Below are 20,711 nucleotides of genomic sequence, written 5' to 3'. Positions count from 1 at the left end.
CAGCCTCACACTAGCACCCCTTATTCAAATAGTAAACTACGGTAGTCACAAACCCCTTGATTAGGTTGAACCAAGTGTGCTAATACTGGGCTGTAACACAAATGTACAGTCCTGGAGGAGTTCCCTGAGGAATGGATGGGGAAACACCAATCTACTACACTCATGCGTGGTGTGTCTCTCTCACTGCATCTATCCTCCATGCCACAACCTCTAACACTCACCCACTCCTCATCCCTGCTCTCTCTTCCCACTGATTCTGTCAATGGCATATACTGGTGTCACTACTAACCACTCACAAGAGTTAAAACAATCTGTGTGTTTATTCCACTAAGACATCTGTGTCATGGGAAACAGAGTGTTGAAATCCCTCCAGTCCTCAGGCAATACCATTCAAAAGATACAACTTCATGGGTCCTGTTCATTAGGAGTAAAACGTTTGATAACAGAAAACAAAAAAACAAGCATGTCTTATTGGACAAAGTTCAGATAGCGCCTCCCACTTCTACTTAGTTTTGGATTGTTTCGTTCTGTAGCTACAGAGCAGAATCCCGATAAAGCAATTTTGCTGGGCTCAATGTCTCCTCTTTTGGTTGTGTCCTATTGAACTGTCTTAGGCTCCAAGTAGCACCCCAAAACATGACAAACAGCCAAAATTTATATTTTCCTGGCATCAGAACCAGAGCCACTCGAATCTATTTAAATGGAGAGTCAAGCCAGGGAGTCTGCAATCACATTGACAGTCAGAGTCAGTAGCAGCACTCAGCAACATGATGCACAATGCAGGGTTGTTGATGTTGTTTCCAACCAGCCAGCCAGCTCTGGAGGGCTCTCAACATCTCTCTACTGGATTCCGTGACCAAACACTGCCCTAGCTCCACCAGTATTATCATACACACACACACTGGAACTAGAAAAACTCCACTCCAGTTTTGTCCCTGGCCACACTTGTTAGCATTAGCCTGCCATGGCGTCATACTGGGCCTATTCAGTCAGAACACACTCACCACCACTTAACTGTCTGGCCCTGCTTGCATGGGGACAAGGAGACATAAGTAGAGCCTCTCAAGATCCTTAACGCCAACAACACATGCTCATCTAGTGCTTGAACAACGGACACACTCACAGGACAATAACTATATTCAACCTAACCTATGATGACTTAGTCATATCATTATGAACTCTTTAATAAAAAATCAGACACAGTGTGAGATATATTATATCGGATGGTTTTAGGACACGAAATGTGTGCTTTCACTTTTTGTTGTTGTCCATCTTGGGATGTCATAAATCATGCTGAAAACATATTTTCATAGTCTCTTCTGTCTTTGCAAGTCGGAAGTTTACATACACTTAGGTTGGAGTCAATGAAACTTGTTTTTCAACCACGCCAAAAATGTCTTATTAACAAACTATAGTTTTGGCAAGTCGGTTAGGACATCGAATTTGTGCATGACACAAGTAATTTTTCCAACAATTGTTTACAGACAGATTATTTCACTTATTAATCACTGTATCATAATTCCAGTGGGTCAGAAGTTTACATACATAAAGTTCACTGTGCCTTTAAACAGCTTGGGAAATTCCAGAAAATTATGTAATGGCTCTAGAAGCATCTGATAGGCTAGTTGACATCATTTGAGTCAATTGGAGGTGTACCTGTGGATGTATTTCAAGGCCTACCTTCAAACTCAGTGCCTCTTTGCTTGACATCATGGGAAAATCAAAAGAAATCAGCCAAGACCTCAGAAAAAACATTGTAGACCTCCACAAGTCATCCTTGGGAGCAATTTCCAAACACCTGAAGGTAACACGTTAATCTGGACAAACAATAGTATGCAAGTATAAACACCATGGGACCACACAGCCGTCATACCGCTCAGGAAGGAGACGCGCTCTGTCTCCTAGAGATGAACGCACCTTATTTCCCTTTGAATTTTACCCCCTATTCTCCCCAATTTTGTGGTATCCAATTGTTAGTAGTTACTATCTTGTCTCATCACTACAACTCCCGTACGAAGGTCCTCCGAAACACAACCCAACCAAGCCGCACTGCTTCTTAACACAGCGCGCATCCAACCCGGAAGCCAGCCACACCAATGTGTCGGAGGAAACACCATGCACCTGGAGACCTGGTTACTGCACCCGGCCTGCCACAGGAGTCACTAGTGCGCGATGAGACAAGGATATCCCTACCGGCCAAGCCCTCCCTAACCCGGACGACGCTAGGCCAATTGTGCGACACCCCATGGATCTCCCGGTCACGGCCGGCTGCGACAGAGCCTGGGCTCGAACCCAGAGTCTCTGGTGGCACAGCTAGCACTGTGATGCAGTGCCTTAGACCATTGCACCACCCGGGAGGGCACTTTGGTGCAAAAAGTGCAAATCAATCCCAGAACAACAGCAAAGGGCCTTGTGAAGTTGCTTTAGGAAACAGGTACAAAAGTAACAGTAAAACGAGTCCTATATCGACATGACCTGAAAAGCCGCTCAGCAAGGAAGAAGCCACTGCTCCAAAACTGCCATAAAAAAGCCAGACTATGGTTGGCAACTGCACATGGGGACAAAGATCATACTTTGTTTTGAGAAATGTCTGATAAAACAAAAATAGAACTGTTTGGCCATATGTTTGGAGGAAAAAGGGGGAGGCTTGCAGGGGGGGTGGCTTGCAAGCCGAAGAACACCATCCGTGAAGCATGGGGGTGGCAGTATGATGTTGTGGGGGTGCTTTGCTGCAGGAGGGACTGGTGCATTTCACAAAATAGATGACATCATGAGAAAGGAAAATGATGTGGATATATTGAAGCAACATCTCAAGACATCAGTCAGGAAGTTAAAGCTTGGTCGCAAATGGGTCTTTCAAATGGACAATGACCCCAAGCATACTTCCAAAGTTGTGGCAAAATGGCATAAGGACAACCAAGTCATGGTTTTGGAGTGGCCATCACAAAGCCCTGACCTTAATCATATAGAGAATTTGTGGGAAGAACTGAAAAAACGTCTGCCAGCAAAGAAGCCTACAAACCTGACTCAGTTACACCAGCTCTGTCAGGAGGAATGGGCTAAAATTCACCCAATATATTGTGGGAAGCTTGTGAAAGCTATCCGAAACGTTTGACCCAAGTTAAACAATTTAAAGGCAATGCTACCAAATACTAATTGAGTGTATGTAAACTTTTGACCCACTGGGAATGTGATGAAATTAGTAAAAGCTGAAATAAATCATTCTCTCTACTATTATTCTGACATGTCACATTCTTAAAATAACGTGGTTATCCGAACTGACCTAAGACGGGAATTTTTACTAGGATTAAATGTCAGGAATTGTGAAAAACTGAATTTAAATGTACTTGGCTAAGGCATATGTAAACTTCCGACTTCAACTGTATGTTCATTTCTCTGTGTGTCAGCCTGTTTAAATCCAGACATGGATTGTGTTTGCAGGTTCTGTACGTTCCTGATCCTGAACACATATCCAGTGTGGGGAGCTCCCCTTCCCTAAGTCCCATCAGCCCTCTGTCTCCCACCTCCTCAGACGCTGACTTAGAGAAGGTGACGGTATGTCGGCATTCAGACACGCACTCGCAATGAACGCGTTGGCATTCTCCCTTCACCATGCGTCTGCTCACAAGAACACACACACACATGCGTACAACACCTATCATAGAGTGAGATAGAAGGCTTTATCAGAAATCCTGCATAAATATCTATCACAAATCCGATTTAAAATGTGAAGGGCCAACTCTCATACTGTCCAGACAATCCGGGACAGGCCAGACAATAAGTGATGCATTATGTTTTATGAGCAGAATAAGTCTGTAATCTACTAATTCTCCATTGTTTGCTGACCTACAGTATACAAACTTGATGTATGGCTCTGGCTCCAGGTAATAGAATGGCTCTTTGTTCTGCCCATTAAGCAATAGTTACAGTGATGTTAGGTGACATCCCTCACACTTCCCTGCTCTGGAGCGGTGATAGATGAAATGCCACTGCTTTTACTGTACCATTTCGTCTCCATTTATAGAAGCATGCAGCCAATAAAGACACAGTTAGTTTGTTATTTACTGAACGGTCGTGTTGACAACCTCAGTATATAAGAGGGAATAATGTGTTAGTTGAGTGCTGACCAGGGGAGGGGCAGGGGATCAAATATCTGCAGGTTTTCACTGTTCCAGCAACTATGGTGGATCTGTAACCATGTCAGTGCAGTATAGCTTGGGAAAATGCCCTTAAGTGTGGTTGGTTCTAGCAGGTCTGGAATCAGGCCTATCTAGTCCTCTGTAAAGGAATACTGAAAGCTGACATGTTCCATTGTTCTCAGATCAGGTCAGGAGTGTCACCCTCCTGCTCCATAGATTGCCCTTTCCACAGGGCACCAAATGAGCCAATCATTAAACACACAGGAACCTTCTGACCCCCAAAGAAATATGACTATTTGTCCAAGGTGGTCTCCATGGCGACAAGGCACTGTTTTGTCAGAATGTTATCAGAAAATGGGTTCCTCTGCTACTGCTGCCTTTCCAAACTAGCTGCATAAATTCAACACTACTCAGGCTGGAAGAAGGATCCCGTCGTTAGTTTATTTAGTGCTTATCTATTTAGGTCATGCCTGTAAGAACAGGAGCCTATTTCTTGGCTCTCAGCGGAGGACGAGGATCTGAGGGAGAAGGGGTGTGTGACTGTGGAGAAATTAAGCCTTTTAGTGTGATGCTCTGTCTGATATTTAGAGAAACTAATGAACAGAGTTTGTTCTCTCAGATGTCCAGCGAGATAGCCTGCATGTCCCAAATGGCACCATTATGCTTTTGACCAGAGCTCTATGGGCCCTGGTCAAAAGTAGTGCACTACATAGGGAACATGGTCCCATTTGGAATGAATACAGCAGTTATTCCAGAGAGAGGAAGCATGATGTGTTTCTAGGACAGACAGGGGAGTGTAAATCACCTCAACAGGACGTGGAGCAAAGATCCAGTATGGTTTACAAGGTAGAGGAGGAAGGACCTTAATAAACACAATGCTTTTTCTAAACCTCAATGATCTTTTAATTATAAAACCCTTTTTGTGGCCACACACACAGGAGGTCGGTGGCACCTTAATTGGGAAGGACGGGCTCGTGGTAATGGCTGGAGTGGAATGGTATCAAACACACGGTTTGATGCCTATCCATTTGCGACGTTGCATACATTACTATGAGCCGTCCTCCCCTTAGCATGCTCCACTGGCCGCACAGAACAGGCTGTAATGTCTGGCAGACATGAGATGTCATGGCTGGCTAGCTATTGTGCTGGCATTCGATTCTCATGCTGTGACCGTAGCCAGCCTAGCTCACTGTCCTCCTGACCTCTCTCCCTCTCCCTGTCCTATCCTGTTCTGTTGTGTCCTGGCACCCTCACTTCCTTCCTTCTGTTGCACAGAACAGAAGAGGCCACTATTTTTAGGGCCAGGGAATGTAGGACTTGTGTAAATTACCTGCCTAGCCCACTGCAGGGTGGCTGGTGCCATACTACAGCTGCTCAGGTAACCCAGCCCAGACCTCGGGGTTTCACCTCTCCTCTGCCACCTTGCCAACATCCTCCTATCTCTATAGGAGAATCAGGATAAAAGATTCAAAAGATGCATCCCATGAATTTACAGTATATGTTTGTTCTGCTCATGGTTGCAGAACATGTACATGTCCACATGGGGGAGCTGTAGTTAAATTTTCCACAGTATTCCACTTCTAGCCTTCTACTATCTCTGTTTAGTCGACATTGCAGCCTGTCTGCAAGGCCATACAGTACAGGACGGAAGCTCAAGCAGGCAGGTAGTTTGTCCTGAAGGGGTCTGAGAAGGAATTCATTCCTTGTCTTAGTCACTTAGTCAAAAAGGTGAAACTAGTCATTCTATTATGTTATGTTTTATTGTAGTATAAATAGCACTGGATGTTGTGGAGTGTTAATATATGGGGTCAAACATTTGGCTAAAAGAGTCCCTCGGTCTTCCTAAAAAATCTTCATGAATCATTATAGCAGGGTTCCCCAACTAGCAGGTAGTTTTTGCCCACAGGTGGGTATTTTTGCCCCCCTCTCAAGTTCTCTACAGTACCAGTCTACATTTTGGACACACCTACTTTAGAAGGGTTTTTCTTTTCTTTTCTTTTTACTATTTTCTACATTGTAGAATAATAGTGAAGACATCAAAACTTTGAAATAACACATATGGAATCATGTAGTAACCAAAAAAGTGTTAAACAAATCAATGTTTGTGCTTAGTGGGACTATCATTTGTTTTTCAACAGGACAATGACCCAAAACTACACCTCCAGGCTGTGTAAGGGCTATTTGACCAAGAAGGAAAATGATGGAGGGCTGCATCAGATGACCTGGCCTCCACAATCACCCAACCTCCACCAAATTGAGATAGTTTGGGAAGAGTTGAATCGCAGAGTGAAGGAAAAGCAGAAAACAAGTGCTCAGCATATGTGGGAACTCCTTCAAGACTGTTGGAAAAGCATTCCAGGTGAAGCTGGTTGAGAGAATGCCAAGAGTGTGCAAAGCTGTCATCAAGGCAAAGGGTGGATACTTTGAAGAATCTCACTTTTTTTGTTACTACATGATTTCATATGTGTTATTTCATAGTTTTAATGTCTTCACTATTATTCTACAATGTAGAAAGTATCTGGTGTGAGCACCATTTGCCTCATGCAGTGCGACACATCTCCTTCTCAAAGAGTTGACCAGGCTGTTGATTGTGGCCTGTGGAATGTTGTCCCACTCCTCTTTCATGTGAAGTTGCTGGATATTGGCGGGAACTGGAGCACGCTGTCATACATGTCAATCCAGAGCATCCCAAACATGCTCAATTGATGACATGTCTGGTGAGTATGCAGACCAATGAAGAACTGGGACATTTACAGCTTCCATTAATTGCATTATCATGCTGAAACATGAGGTGATGGAGGTGGATGAATGGCACGACAATGGGCCTCAGGATCTCATCACAGTATCTCTGTGCATTCAAAGTCCAGGTTGGGAATTTAGCCATGACACCGGGTGAACACCCCTACTCTTACAATAAGTTCCATGCGATTTTGAATGACCACAGAGAGTCAGGGTAACCGTTTTAACTTGCTATTCGGAAGACGGCACCCTATATAGGGCAATGTCCCCAAATCTAATCAAGGTTTGAAATTATTATGTTTTTGTCAAAAGTCCATCTGAAATCTAAAAATACAAGTTTTATTATGTTCCTGCTCCCCGACCATCCGATCAATACATTTTTTTGATGATCCCTGCAATATAGGTTTACTGAAAGAAAAAAAACATCATATATATATATATATTATTAGAGGGATTGTGCTACTATGGGCACGTCCCAAGTGGCACCCTATTCCTGTTATAGTGCACTAATTTTGACCACGGCCCTGGTCAAAAGTAGTGCACTTTAAAGGGAATAGGGTGCCATTTGGGATGCAACCTTGGCAAAGCAAACAGCAGCAACTCAATGGATGGATGCAATATCCATAGCATTATATCAGGGTCAGCTTTCTTCCTTCCACCTAGCAAGCAGCTCTAGACTGGATTGATTTCCCATAGTCTCTGGGATCAAAGCACCATGTGATAACACCATCTCATCCCTCCCTCTCTCCATTCCTCCATCTTTAGCCTCTCTCCCACTCTCTGGTCGGCCAATGTACACCTCATCTCACAGAGACACACACACGTTGATATCTTTGACAATTGTGGGGTTCACATTGGTATTTAAGTTCTTATGGACAGACTCTGATGTGTTATGGGGTGCCCATTCCCCCAACCCCTGGCCTTGAATTAGAACCCTGATCAGGCTAACACATGAAACATAAAATCCTCAGTGTATATGACCGCTGTCCAAGTACCTGAGGGAAACAGTATATTATGCATACTTGGCCTAGTGCTGGTTTATGGTATGAACAACACCATCATGACAGATAGACACTGGAACACTGTTAAAGAGTATCTCTCATACGAATGATAGGGCAGAGTGGGAGGGTTAGCTCACAGTGTTGCGCTAGACCACCACACACACTCACACACCACCCCTTCCTTCCTGTGATCTGCCTCCTCTCCTGTGATGATAGGGGGATGGAGGAAGTTGTCTAAGAGAGGAAGAAGGACATGTTAGGACTGTTTATTTTAAACCAGGCCAGTGTTCGGATTTCTGTTGTCAGCTATGTGCTGCTGGGGGACAGTTGGATTGTGTCCCAAATGGCACCCTAATTCCCTACATTGTGTACTACTTTTGATCAGAGCCCTATGAGCCCTGGTCGAAACTAGCATACCATATAGGGAATATGGTGCCATTTGGGATTTAACCTAGAGCTCTGTGTTATTGGAGGCTGTGAATACCTCTTGTCATGTTGCTGTAGTATTACTGCAGCAGAACAGAGAGGACTGACGCATGAGTCACTAGGAAGTGAATGTGCCAGTGACGAGAGGAGGCGTGAAGCACTGTAGATATCCACCTGAAGTGGATGACAGTGACCGACCAAGGAGAGCACCACTCAAGTGTCATGTTCTCTTTCCTGCTGATGTATAATGTTACTGTAACGGTGGTGGTTCAGTGAAGGTTTTAGCTCAAAGGGCTAACACAGTCTTGTTGTGTGCCAGAGTGCCCGGGTTGGAATCCCAGCCAGTAGTTTTTTTGTCTAGCATGTTGAGTTGCCCCCTCAGCCACATGAGCTGCCAGTGTGTGTGTGCGTGTGTGTTGCTAGTAATGTGCTGGTGGGTCAGTAGTCGTGGGCTGGTGCTCCCAGGGAGACAGAGACAGGAGAGGTGTGGGAGGGTGTCAAGAGGCCAGCAGACAGCTGTGGGTTTGGTGTCTCACACACAGCAGACCTGCACGCCTACTCTTCATCTCTCTGTCTGCGCCATGTTCCCACACCCTCCCTATCCCTCCATCCTTCATTCTTCCAACCTTCTATCCCACCATATTCTTGTTCCCACACCCTCACTATCCCTCCATCCATCCCTCCGCCTGGCTCCTGTTCCCACACGTCCCTATCCCTCCATCTCTCCTTCCCTCCGTCTGGCTCTGCAGCCAGTCACACAGCCTGGCACGGTAGCAGGCCATGTGGCCTCGCTCACAAAGACCAGCCCCACCATGTATGGTGTTTGCAGGCAGCAGATGCCCCATCTGTGGATAAATCATTATCATTGTTTACAACGGAGGAGCTGGAGTACATCTGACAGACAGTGCCTAGAAATGACTGTAGTAGGGTTGGCACAAACGTTTATGGATAAAGACCATCATAAATAAAATGACCTGCATTTTTTCCCTTCCTTTTTTTTGAACAGCTGGCTGAAGGCGTGATGGCCAGGCGTTCATGCGGTTGAATTCAGTTTCTGTGATAACATGGGCTCTTAACAATGTGATGGAACTTTGTTGCCCACTGCTGAAACAAGCAAGGTGTTGTAGCAAACGATGAATAGAATGGGCTTGGAACCTCTAACCCTGGCAATTTGACTGGTAAACTCATGGGTACACTCGCAATGGCTGCCTGGTAATGGCTTATCATTTTTGTGGTAATGTAGAATGTTCATTCAAATAATTCCATGCAATGGAATGTCTTTTTTGCAATGTACGTTAAGTTGAATCAACAAATCATAGCACATATTGATGGGTACACTTCCTGCTTTTACTTCCTGCTTTACTCCTATGGGGTACACTCAAAATGGGCACCAGTTCACCCATTATGCCATCATTGACTTGAATGGGGAAGCCCGTTCTATTCATTCTATTTCTATGGCAGCACATGCAGTCAGGAGCGGAAGAAAGGAGAAACGGTGTGTCTGAAAAGCAAAACAAATGTTTCCATGACCGTCACAGCCCTGAGTCCTCCACGTAAGATGCAGCAGATACTACTGTAGAAACTGGATCTATACATAATAACACATCGTAAAACTTAAATCTCTACCTCTACTTGTCATAAGAACAGTAACACTGTCTGTTTGTTGAGTGAACAGGGTTAAATAGGGTCTTTGCTGTTGTGTGGCCCATATGGTCAGGGATTGGGTTGGGTCAGGAGCATGGGTTTACCCTGAGTCTATTACTGGGTTACATGAAGCTGATATGATCAATAACACAGACAGACTGCTGACACACACACACACACACACACACACACACATCTGTAGTTAGGTAATGTCTGCCTGATATTTCAGTTCCATGTTCCTTGAGACTGAGTGAGAGTTAATTTCTCAGTGTACGTTGCATACATCGGCAGTGCTGGAGCTCAGTTAACATTTCAGTACAGGAAGAATAGTCCGCCTACTGATCTACACACACTTGCATGACGAAGTGTATGATGTATGTAGATGGAGGAATAACAGAGCTGTATTTAAATAGTCTTCATGTGCACTTCTCATTCTGTTTCTATTAAACTAATCAAGCATCAACTAGCAAGCCATCATAAAGGTGAATGCTTCAGCCTCATATAGATATGTTTTTCTATCTAATTGCCATTATGAACTTCAGACTACAGGAAGTGCATTCGTTTACTAATGTATCTGATTAGACATACATGTCTCTCTCTGTCTCTGTGTGTTTGTTGACCTGATTGGCTAGCAGTGCAGAAACATTGCTACATTGCTACAAATGAACACTCACTGGCTATACTGCATATTTAGATACTCTGGCTGATTGGTTTGATGTAGGGAGACATACACTATATATACAAAAGTATGTGGACACTCCTTCCAATTAGTGGATTCGGCTATTTCAGCCACAACCGTTGCTGACAGGTGTATAAAAAAAAATGAGCACACCGCCATGCAATCTCCATAGACAAACATTGACAGTAGAATGGCCTTACTGAAGAGCTCAGTGACTTTCAACGTGGCACTGTCATAAGATGCCACCTTTCCAACAAGTTAGTTTGTAAAATTTCTGCCCTGCTATAGCTGCCCTGGTCAACTGTAAGTGCTGTTATTGTGAAGTGGAAACGTTTAGGAGCAACAACGACTCAGCCGCACACAAGCCTAGATCACCATTCGCAATGCCAAGCATCGGCTGTAGTGGTGTAAAGCTCTGGAATGATGAATCACGCTTCACCATCTGGCAGTCCAACAGATTTATCTGGGTTTGGAACGCTACCTGCCCCAATACATAGTGCAAACTGTAAAGTTTGGTGGAGGAGGAATAATGGTCTGGGGCTGTTTTTCATGGTTTGGGCTACGCCTCTTAGTTCCAGTGAAAGGAAATCTTAATGCTACAGAATACTATTACATTCTAGATGATTCTGGGCTTTCAACTTTGTGGCAACAGTTTGGGGAAGCTCCTTTCCTGTGTCAGCACAACAATGTCCCTGTGCACAAAGCAAGGTCCATACAGAAATGGTTTGTCGAGATCGATTTGGAAGAACTTGACTGGCCTGCACAGAGCCCTGACCTCAACCCCATCTAACACTTTTGGGATGAATAGGAACACCGACTGCGAGCCAGGCCTAATCGCTCAACATCACTGCCCAACCTCACTAATACTCTTGGCTGAAGCGAAGCAAATCCCCGTAGCAATGTTCCAACGTCTAGTGGGAAGTCTTCTCAGAAGAGTGGAGGCTGTTATAGCAGCAATGGGTGGACCAACTCCATATTAATGCCCATGATTTTGGAATGAGATGTTCGACGAGCAGGTGTACACATACTTTGGTCATGTAGTGTACATGTGTTTCTCTGTCTCTGTTTGTTAACCTGATTGGCTAGCAGTGCAGAAAACATTGCTACATGTAGACTAACTATACTCCACTGTATATTTAGATACCCTGGCTGATTGGTTTGATGTAGGGAGACAAACTTAGTTCTGATTTTGCCAACTCCTTCTTCATTATTATCACTTGTTATATAATCAGGTTACATGCAATGTAACATGTCACTTGAGTATGTGACATAGAAATAGAATGAATAGAACGGCTTGAAAGCTCTAACCCTGGATATTTGACTGATAAACTCATGGGTACGTATATTCACAATGGCTGCCAGATATTGTGAAGCAATAATCTTCATGGTATTTTCCAATTTTCTATAAACAGATGCTAGATTGCCACAATAATGTAGAATGTTCATTCAAATGATGCTAACTGCAATGGAATGTATTTTTTTGTAATGTCAGTTGAGTTGAAATCACAACACAGATTGAAGGGTATACTTCCTGCTTTTACTTCCTGCCATGGGTACACTCAAAAGGGCTCCCACTCAAAATGGCTGCCACTCAAAATGGCTGCCAGTCCACCCATTATGCCATCATTGACTTGAATGAGATTACCTCTATTTCTATGGTATGTGATGTGTGTAAGAAGTTTGTTACTGAAATCTAAGATTGCTTATATTGATTACATTCAACTCAATGTTGTTTGAGCGTTGAGTGTTGTTGAATTGATACGCTGCTGTTGATACTGTTCTATTGACTTGATCTATTCTATATGATTTGGAGGATAATCTAAAGCTATAACCAACTGTTTTTTAACATATCACTAAATGATAAATGTGTTCATTCTTGTCCACCCTTTACTTCTCCCTCCTCTCCTGTTATTCAAAATGGCCACCCCTGTAGGAATCTGGCACTCCCAGGCCAGAGGCTCACCATCATCACCATGCTCCGGTGTTCTCAGCACTCCGCCAGGCCCGTGTAGTGTCGTCCACCTCCGAGGAGGAAGAGGCCCTGACAGAGAAGTTCCTCAAAATCAACTGCAAGTACATCACAGACGGCAAGGTACATATTATGTATATTCATATATATATATATATATTACAGTACTATACAATATATATAGCATTTTCTATATATAAAATAAGTACAGTATTATAAGGTAAGCTCATGGAGAAATTCAGAGGACTTTCAGGAATGCTGGCCCTCCGCCAGCCAACATCCACCTCTAGTAGCTCAGATCCATGCTATTGAACAAAATGAAACCAATATTGATTAATTCAGTCTAAATCAAAGCTTTGCAGCTTTCACCCCCACAGGGAGGTCAGTATTGGAGCTTCCTGTTCATAGTCAATATCCTTCAGTTTCTTTTGGATACCTGCAGTACAGTACAGCCATTTTGTTTATTTATGCTGGCAAGGTAATATATCTCCTCCACTAAATGGCTGACACATTTCTTTCACTGCCAGCTTTTTCATGCTCTAGCTATATTACTCCGTCTAACCCTTTCTTTCTTTCTTTCTCTCCTTCTTTCTTTCTTTCTCTCCCCCACTTCTCGCTCTCTCTCTTTCTCTCTCGCTCTTCTCGTGCTCTTTCTCTCTCTTTCTCTCTCTCTCTCTCTCTCTCTCTCTCTCTCTCTCTCTCTCTCTCTCTCTCTCTGTGTCTGTCTCTCTCTCCCCTCAGGGTGCGGTGAGCGGGGTGTTGCTGGTGACACCCAACAACATCATGTTTGACCCCCACAGGATGGACCCTCTGGTGCAGGAGCACGGCTGTGAGGAGTATGGCTACATGTGTCCCCTGGAGGAGGTCATGTCTGCAGCCATCTACAAGGAGATCACTGACAGCAAGATCAGAGAGGCCGTGCCTGCGTAAGAGCCCTGTCGTCTGTCTGTCGGTCTGTCTGTCTGACAGTCACACACAGGGGTCCTGTTCATTAGAGCACACCGTAGCATCCGTTTTGTGCCTACTGAACCACAGTAACAGGAATGTAGTGGAGAGGAGTAGCGTTTCCGCACATATTACACAAAATTAACGTTGTTTGCGTTTGCGTTTACGCAAACACATCACTCGTTTACCCACATATTTTTCTACCACTCCATCCCTGGTTACACATCACAGCCCCTCCGTAATCACTTCATCAGCCCGGCACTGCAGGCGCACACTGATTACATCAGAAACCATCCAACAGATTCATTATATCCCCCATGCCAAAAAGGAAAAGGAAATGGCAATTATAGCAAGGTTAATGAACTATGCATTCACCTACCTACGTCTGGATTGCTCACCCATTTGCTTGATGTAATAATATATCCACTTCAGCAGCCAGCTTAGTTTATCTTCATGGCCACCCACATACAGATCTCCTACCGTCTCTGTTTTTATTAGCAATTTAACGTGGATTGTTTGCTCAGATCAAGATAATTGTGTTATATTAATACTATGATGAAATCTTACCAAAGCATTAGCCATTTGTAGCTGTGTTCCTCTGTGGCTTTTAAGAACGCAGCGGCAGCGATGCCAAGGTCGTGGGTTCATGTCCCGCTCAGATCACATACACATGCTAATTAGGTATGCACTTACTGAACTGTAAGTTGGACAAAAGTGTCTGCTAGGAAACATTTATTATTATTGTAACTATAGAGCTATGCTTAGCCCTTCCACTCTAGTGCCCATCCAGTATGTCTGTGAAAATGTTCAGTGGTGGATTTGGGCTGTGTTAGGTGTTCAGATCTCATGGAGCATCTTTTGTGACGTCTAATGGTTAGTGGCTGCAGTCCAAACACGTTATTTATACCCCCTCACCCCTTGCCCTAGCCACTTTCCCTCAGGGCAATCCCTGTCGAAACCGGATGCAGTTTGATTACCATCTTAAGTGGAGGTCCAATTCACTAACGTTACCCCTTTGCCCTCGATTTAGCCCAAAGGAGCGAGTAAACCACTTTGGTCACTTGCGGGGTTGATACGACCTGGTCACTTGCGGGGTTGATACGACCCACAATTCAATGCAAACTGTAGTCACGTCATGTCAAACTCTGGTGGCCGCGAAGTGTCAAATTTTATCAACAAGGCTGCATTTTTGGCATGTCAGAAAAAAGTATTGAAGCTAGCTTGTTAGAAAATATATATAGACATTGGTTTTAGCGTTGGCAAATTAGCTTAGTCTCGTAGTGAGGAGCCTATAAAACGGAGCTAGATTCAAAACATATTTTGGGGAATTCTGAAATTTATCAGAATAAATGACCAAACAATAAAACTAGCTAGCCAGCTACGGGTAATTGTAGCCAGCTACCTGACAGGAGTGCTAGCTAGATATGTTAGCTTACTAGGTACATTAATAGCTTTAGCTAGATACGTTAGCTTACTAGGTACATTAATAGCTTTAGGTTGATTGTTTTTAAGCTCAACTTCCAGATTTCCACCAATTACGTTGCCTCTCCGATCATCACTCTCCCTTGCTTGGGCGAGGGACATTTAAGGTACACTCGGATGTGACGATGTAAAACGTCATTCAAAGGCTGAGGGTTCTACTTTGAGATTGAAACGCAGCCATTGTCTCTGTGTGTGAGGACAGCTGTTTTCTCAAATATGATGCAAGCCGACTGTCTCTCTCTGTCTCAAAGGGCACACAATAACAAATGCCAGTGTTTTATCATAGACACCGGTGGACCTAGGAACAAACTATTTTAGTCCCATGAGGTCTTTGGAGAACATGTGGAGTCTAGTGCGCTGTTACAGTATGTAGAGGAATCCTGTTAGTTGGCTGGCTGGCTGCACAGTGTTTTTGTTACACTGTGTCCCTGTTAATTTACTGTACAAAACCTCTTCAGATTATTATGCAGAGCCGTTCACTTATGCGCCAAACAAACATGATTCATATTAATTCCATATTGAGAGGATGACATGTTTTACCTGGTCTCTCCACATTATACTGTAATAAACCAAATAAAATGGTTCCATTCTGCTGCATTCAAATTCAGACCTCTCAAACTTGTATTTTCTTCTTTACTGTTTTCTTCCCTATCTAGACATCTGGAGCCTTTGACGTCAGAGCGCGGGCCCTCCACCTCCTCTCAGCCAGACCCGGAGCAACGTCTGAGAGTCCCGGGCAGCGGCAGCGGCAGCGGCAGCGCGGCCCCCCGCAGCACGGAGGGCTCCTTCTCCGAGGACGTCTTTACAGAGTCAGAGCTTTCCCCAATTCGGGAGGAGGCCACTTCCTCCGAAGACCCCCGGCTGGACATGTCCTCCTCAGCCACAGCCTCCACAGAGTCCATCCAAACTGTCACCCAGGTGGAGGCCTTCATCCCCCCAGGAGAAGCCCCAGGGGCCGCAAGCTGCGCCTGCAAATCAGTCAGCCAGCCGCCAGTGGAGGGCCAGGGGAAACAACCCACCACAGCAGTAGACAATCCAGACAGCCACACGGCCCGGAGCCAGTCTCCCATGGGCTCCAAGCAGCACAGTGTGGATGAGGAGAAGGCAGCACCAAGCACACTCACCACCAGCCATGGACTAGGCCAGGGACCATCCTCACGCCCTGCCTCACAGAGCTCTACCACCGGGTCTGGGGAGCCCTCCGGCCAGGAGGGGAGTCCAGGGGACAGGCCCAAACTGAGCAGAGAAGGGTCTCGGGACTCCGAGACGGACGTGGAGGAACTGAGGAAGATGTGGAAAAGTCACACTATGCAACAAGCCACAGAGCAAATGGAGAATGTAACAAAAAAGGAGGAGGGACAGGACTCTGCAGAAGGTAGTGAGATAACGTGTCTCTGCTGTATTATGAAAATATGAAATACATAGCCTTACAATATGCACTTACATTGTTTTTCAGTAGGTGCGAAAATATGTTCAGCTTCCACCCTACTTGAGTTCTCAACATGAAGGCAAATCTATAGACAGTTATTGCAGATTATTACACATCCTCACTGCCAGGTATGCTGCTGCCATTTGCCATCTCTGCAATTATCATCATCATGTTTATTCTAATGAAGCTCCCAGTGCTATCACAGGAAGGTTGGCTCCGGCTGCTTCCGTACACCTCGGCTGCAGTGTGCTCCTGATAACCTCCTGTCACAGCTTTGTGCCTCCCCAGTTGTAACTGGACTAAAAAAGGGAGAGAGGACTGTGGAAATGTGCGGTGTGCTGTTATCACCTACAAGAATGAGCAGGAATGAGGCATTATACTCCGCTTTGATCTAGCTCTGCTGTTAGCCGGTCTGCTGCCACGTGCACTCAACTCCAAGATAGGCTAAAACATGACAAATCAAACACAGAGAGACAACACAAACACCCACACCGAACATCTGAGGGGAAACACAGTAGTGTTTAAACGGCCTGCATTAATAACTCTGAGACACGTGCAGCATTTGAAGTGACTTAACTATCTACATTTTATAGCTGCCTTCTCTTTTTGGTTTGATGTCTTTTTCAGTAAACATCAAATATTTCTTACCTTAGAACATAGACTACCACAGTAGTGTGCAGGCTCAAACTACTGCTGTGTTCTGTGTCATGCCTGCTATAGGTGCTATGTATGTTATCCTTCCACTGTTCTACAGTTCTATGTGAGCTCTCGTGCCTCACTTAGTTGTGTTCAGACCTTGGTTCTAATAGTATTTTTGCTGCACCTCATTGAGTTTGCCTGGTGCATTGGAACCAATGGAATAGTCCCGAAAGTGCAAACTCCGCCCATCTGCCACTCCAGGCAGGCTCAATCAATCTCGCAAAGTATTTTTTGAAAGGAAACTAATACTGGTTGAACCCAGGTCTGGTTGTGTTCAAGTCATTTATATCACCATAATTCTCACCCCACAGAGAGTTCCTAGAATGTTTGCTCTTATTGGCTGGGATCACAGCAGGGTTCTGCTTTACTCTACACCATATTACCATGGCAGACGCCAGCCGAGGCCCCACTTCAAAACAAGCCCAATTACTGAGTTTTCAAATATCAGTTTTCCCACTGAGCTGTGTTTTCTAAGTAGATTAACCATTTCTCTGGCTCTGTTTGTGAATATGGGTCCCAGTCTGTGTTATGTCACAAAGTGTCTCTTTTCTTTGTAGAAGTCCCACTGATTTTACTTTCTAATGGGTCGTTAATAAAAGCAGATATATGTTTTGGTGTCACGATCCGTTATGATCTATGTTTATTGGGATCATCTTCCTATTATTCTGGCACAGAATTACTGTCTGTTGAGATACCTGGTAAACAGAGGAGGAGATCTAGGTCACATGGCCAGGTCACAGTTGTAAATGAGAACTTGTTCTCAACTGGCCTACCTGGTTAAATAAAGGTGAAATTAAAAAAATCTAAATAAAGACCCTGTTATCAAATAGATCTGAAATGTTTTCTTAATTACAGATGGATTAGGTCCAGTGGTGTGGTGAGGGACTATTAGATAATAAGAGGATATGTTTTAAACCAGGAGTAGGCCTACATTTGGTCACTAAATTGAAACATATTCTGAAAGATTTAAATCAGATTGGTATCTGCTTTGGCCCTTTAACTGTCAAGATGGATAAGATAACAATTCATTATCATGTGATCATTTCCTGTTTGTCATGTGGCTCTACAGTGTCCATGGAGCGGCGGAGGCACCGGTCCCACAAGTTCCTGTGTCTGCGGGTGGGCCAGCCCATGAAGAAGACGTTTGTGTCCAACGCCAGCGCCTCCATGCAGCAGTACGCTCAGAGGGACAGGAAACACGAGTACTGGTTCGCTGTGCCGCAGGAGAGGTGTGTGTGTGTGTGTGTGTGTGTGTGTGTGTGTGTGTGTGTGTGTGTGTGTGTGTGTGTGTGTGTGTGTGTGCACCACACTGCAGCGCCAAGGTTTGCAGAATCACTGAAGTGCAGCCCCATTGTCTGCCCAGTGCCAAGCCCATCTCACTATGCTGCCACTAGACCAGACCAGACAGCTAGATTATGTATTTATTCACCCACTCTGCAGATACACACTGTCACACACACAGACATACACAAATATCTATAGAATAGAATACATGTATTTTTCACAGAGGGAACACAACTAACCACTTTTTCACACAGGGGAAAAAGTGGTTAGTTGTGTTCCCTCTGTGAAAAGGGATTCAGTTACATACATTTTGTGCAGTATCTCAGTGTGCTTTGGATGACATTTCTGTCCACAACAGCACAAATTAACTGTTTTTGCTCTTTTATGTAAATAGGTATTGATCGTAAGGAGATCTGTCAATTTTGACTCCGCTGGGATGTTGCACAGCAATGTCAGCAGTATTCATAATGAATGTATTGTTTAGGCCTTTCAAAGAACAGTACAAGGAAACATGTATCTTCATCAAAAGCTGTAAAATATGTTTTTCTAGTGAATTATTCCAAATTGCTTCAACAGCTTAATTCAATTAGTTAATGCTGAAAAGTCACTTTGTTGCAATGAATTTGCCACAACCTCATTATCAATGTTGGGTCCAAGCACAGTGCTGCCTTTGTCTCCAGTCCTGGAGAGCGAGAGGGCAGAAAGTTATGAATCTGATAAGATGTTTGACCAGCCATTCTTTGGCTTTGCAAACTCTGCCCTTCAGCTGTTTTCATTCCCAGTAGCCAGTAGGCTTGTGTTGACCAGCACAGCACACTCCTCTCAGTCTCACATGTTAATCTCATTTGAAGCAGGCAGACAGGCCACCAGTCTTGTCTCTGGTCACAGACACAGTCACACCACCATCACCATGGCCATGTGCCATTGTAGGGTGGTTGGAATGTGTTTATCTCAGAATGTCTCCTGTAATGCTGCCCTGTTACATTGCTGGCTCTGTTCCCATGGATAGCACTGTGCCTTTATACACACACACACACACATCCGTGCACAGATGCGCACATTTACACATACTCACGTACACAAACACTTTCGTACACACAAACACACGTGCACACACACACACACACTGGCAGACTGACTATGTCTGCTGAATGACCTAGTTGAGTGGCGACCCAGAAGATGTGTGTAAAGTATCCTGACAATGGTGGAAGAGTTCCAGACAGTGGGGAAAAAGACCATATACAGCCAGATACATAGAGACACAAGACAGCAGAGTGGCAGAACAGCCTCATGCCATTTAGAGACGGCCACAGGAGACAGGAAACAGGAGACAAAGGGCTGTGAGACATGGGTTTAATTCTAGACACAGAAAAGGTAGGAAGTATATGGAGGCTACGGGGCAACAGGGGACGAACAGCAGAGGGGCTAATGATCTTGGAGCGGGGGGGAAAGGTCTCGGCTTCTGGGGGTGTAGCCACGGGGCTATAGCGGCGTGCCAGCGCATCTGGCTTGACCTTCTTGGATACCGGTCGGGACTGTGGAAGCGAAGTGGCCTGGGCCTTACTGAACCCCTCCCAGAGGTCCAAGGACTCCGCAGGAAGACGTCCCGGGGCATGCAGAGCTGACTTCAGACAATGAGTGTGGCAGAACGGACTCCAGCCCACGATGGCACCAGTAGACCAGTCAATAGAGGGATTGTGTCGCTGGAGACAAGAGAATCCCAATACCACGGAAACCTGCGGAGACTCAATTAGCAGGAATTGGATCGTCTCGCTGTGGTTCCCCGACACTCGTAGGTTGACGGGGGTGGTCTGGTGGGTGACCCCAGGGACTTCCGGAGTTCATTAGATGCAAGGTGGGATCCTTGAGCGAGGGATTGGGACCACAATTGGACCTCTTCTCCCTCATACGTTCCCACAGCCGACAATCGATCCGGATGGTTAAAGCGATGAGTGAGTCGAGATCCGTCGGTAGTTCTCATGCTGCAAGCTCATCCTTTACCTCCTCCGATAATCCGTGCAGGAACATATCGAACAACGCTTCCGGGTTCCAGGTACCCTCCACTGCTAGCGCGCGGAACTCCACTGCATAGTCTGCCGCACTGAGAGAGTCCTGCCGAAGCTGAAGTAACTTCCAGGCAGCCTCTCTCCGGGCCACGGAGTCTCAAACATTTTCACCTCCGCCATGAATCCATCCAGACTGAAGCATATGGCCGACGGTTGTTCCCAAATGGCCGTAGCCCAAGCTAGGGCCATCCCAGACATCAGCGTAAAGA

The 20,711-nt window shown here is 45.0% G+C and overlaps 1 protein-coding gene across 5 annotated transcripts in view; it reads left to right on the top strand.

Moving 5' to 3' along the window:
- LOC135522104 (oxidation resistance protein 1-like) overlaps positions 1 to 20,711 on the top strand; it is a 155,674-nt gene that overhangs the window by 122,233 nt on the left and 12,730 nt on the right. For 3 of the 5 annotated variants that reach the window (XM_064948066.1, XM_064948064.1, XM_064948065.1), the window contains 5 exons: positions 3,442 to 3,555; positions 12,562 to 12,720; positions 13,339 to 13,523; positions 15,681 to 16,399; positions 18,222 to 18,381. In XM_064948066.1, coding sequence (XP_064804138.1) covers positions 3,442 to 3,555; positions 12,562 to 12,720; positions 13,339 to 13,523; positions 15,681 to 16,399; positions 18,222 to 18,381 — 1,337 coding nt within the window. Of the gene's footprint in view, positions 1 to 3,441; positions 3,556 to 6,323; positions 6,499 to 12,561; positions 12,721 to 13,338; positions 13,524 to 15,680; positions 16,400 to 18,221; positions 18,382 to 20,711 lie in introns of those variants that run through there. The other 2 variants (XM_064948068.1, XM_064948067.1) reach the window with 2 other exon arrangements.

Source organism: Oncorhynchus masou, chromosome 30, assembly GCF_036934945.1.
Source record: "Oncorhynchus masou masou isolate Uvic2021 chromosome 30, UVic_Omas_1.1, whole genome shotgun sequence".
NCBI lineage: Eukaryota > Metazoa > Chordata > Actinopteri > Salmoniformes > Salmonidae > Oncorhynchus > Oncorhynchus masou.
Note: the sequence above shows the minus strand (reverse complement) of the source record. Positions and strands in the feature narration are given on the sequence as shown.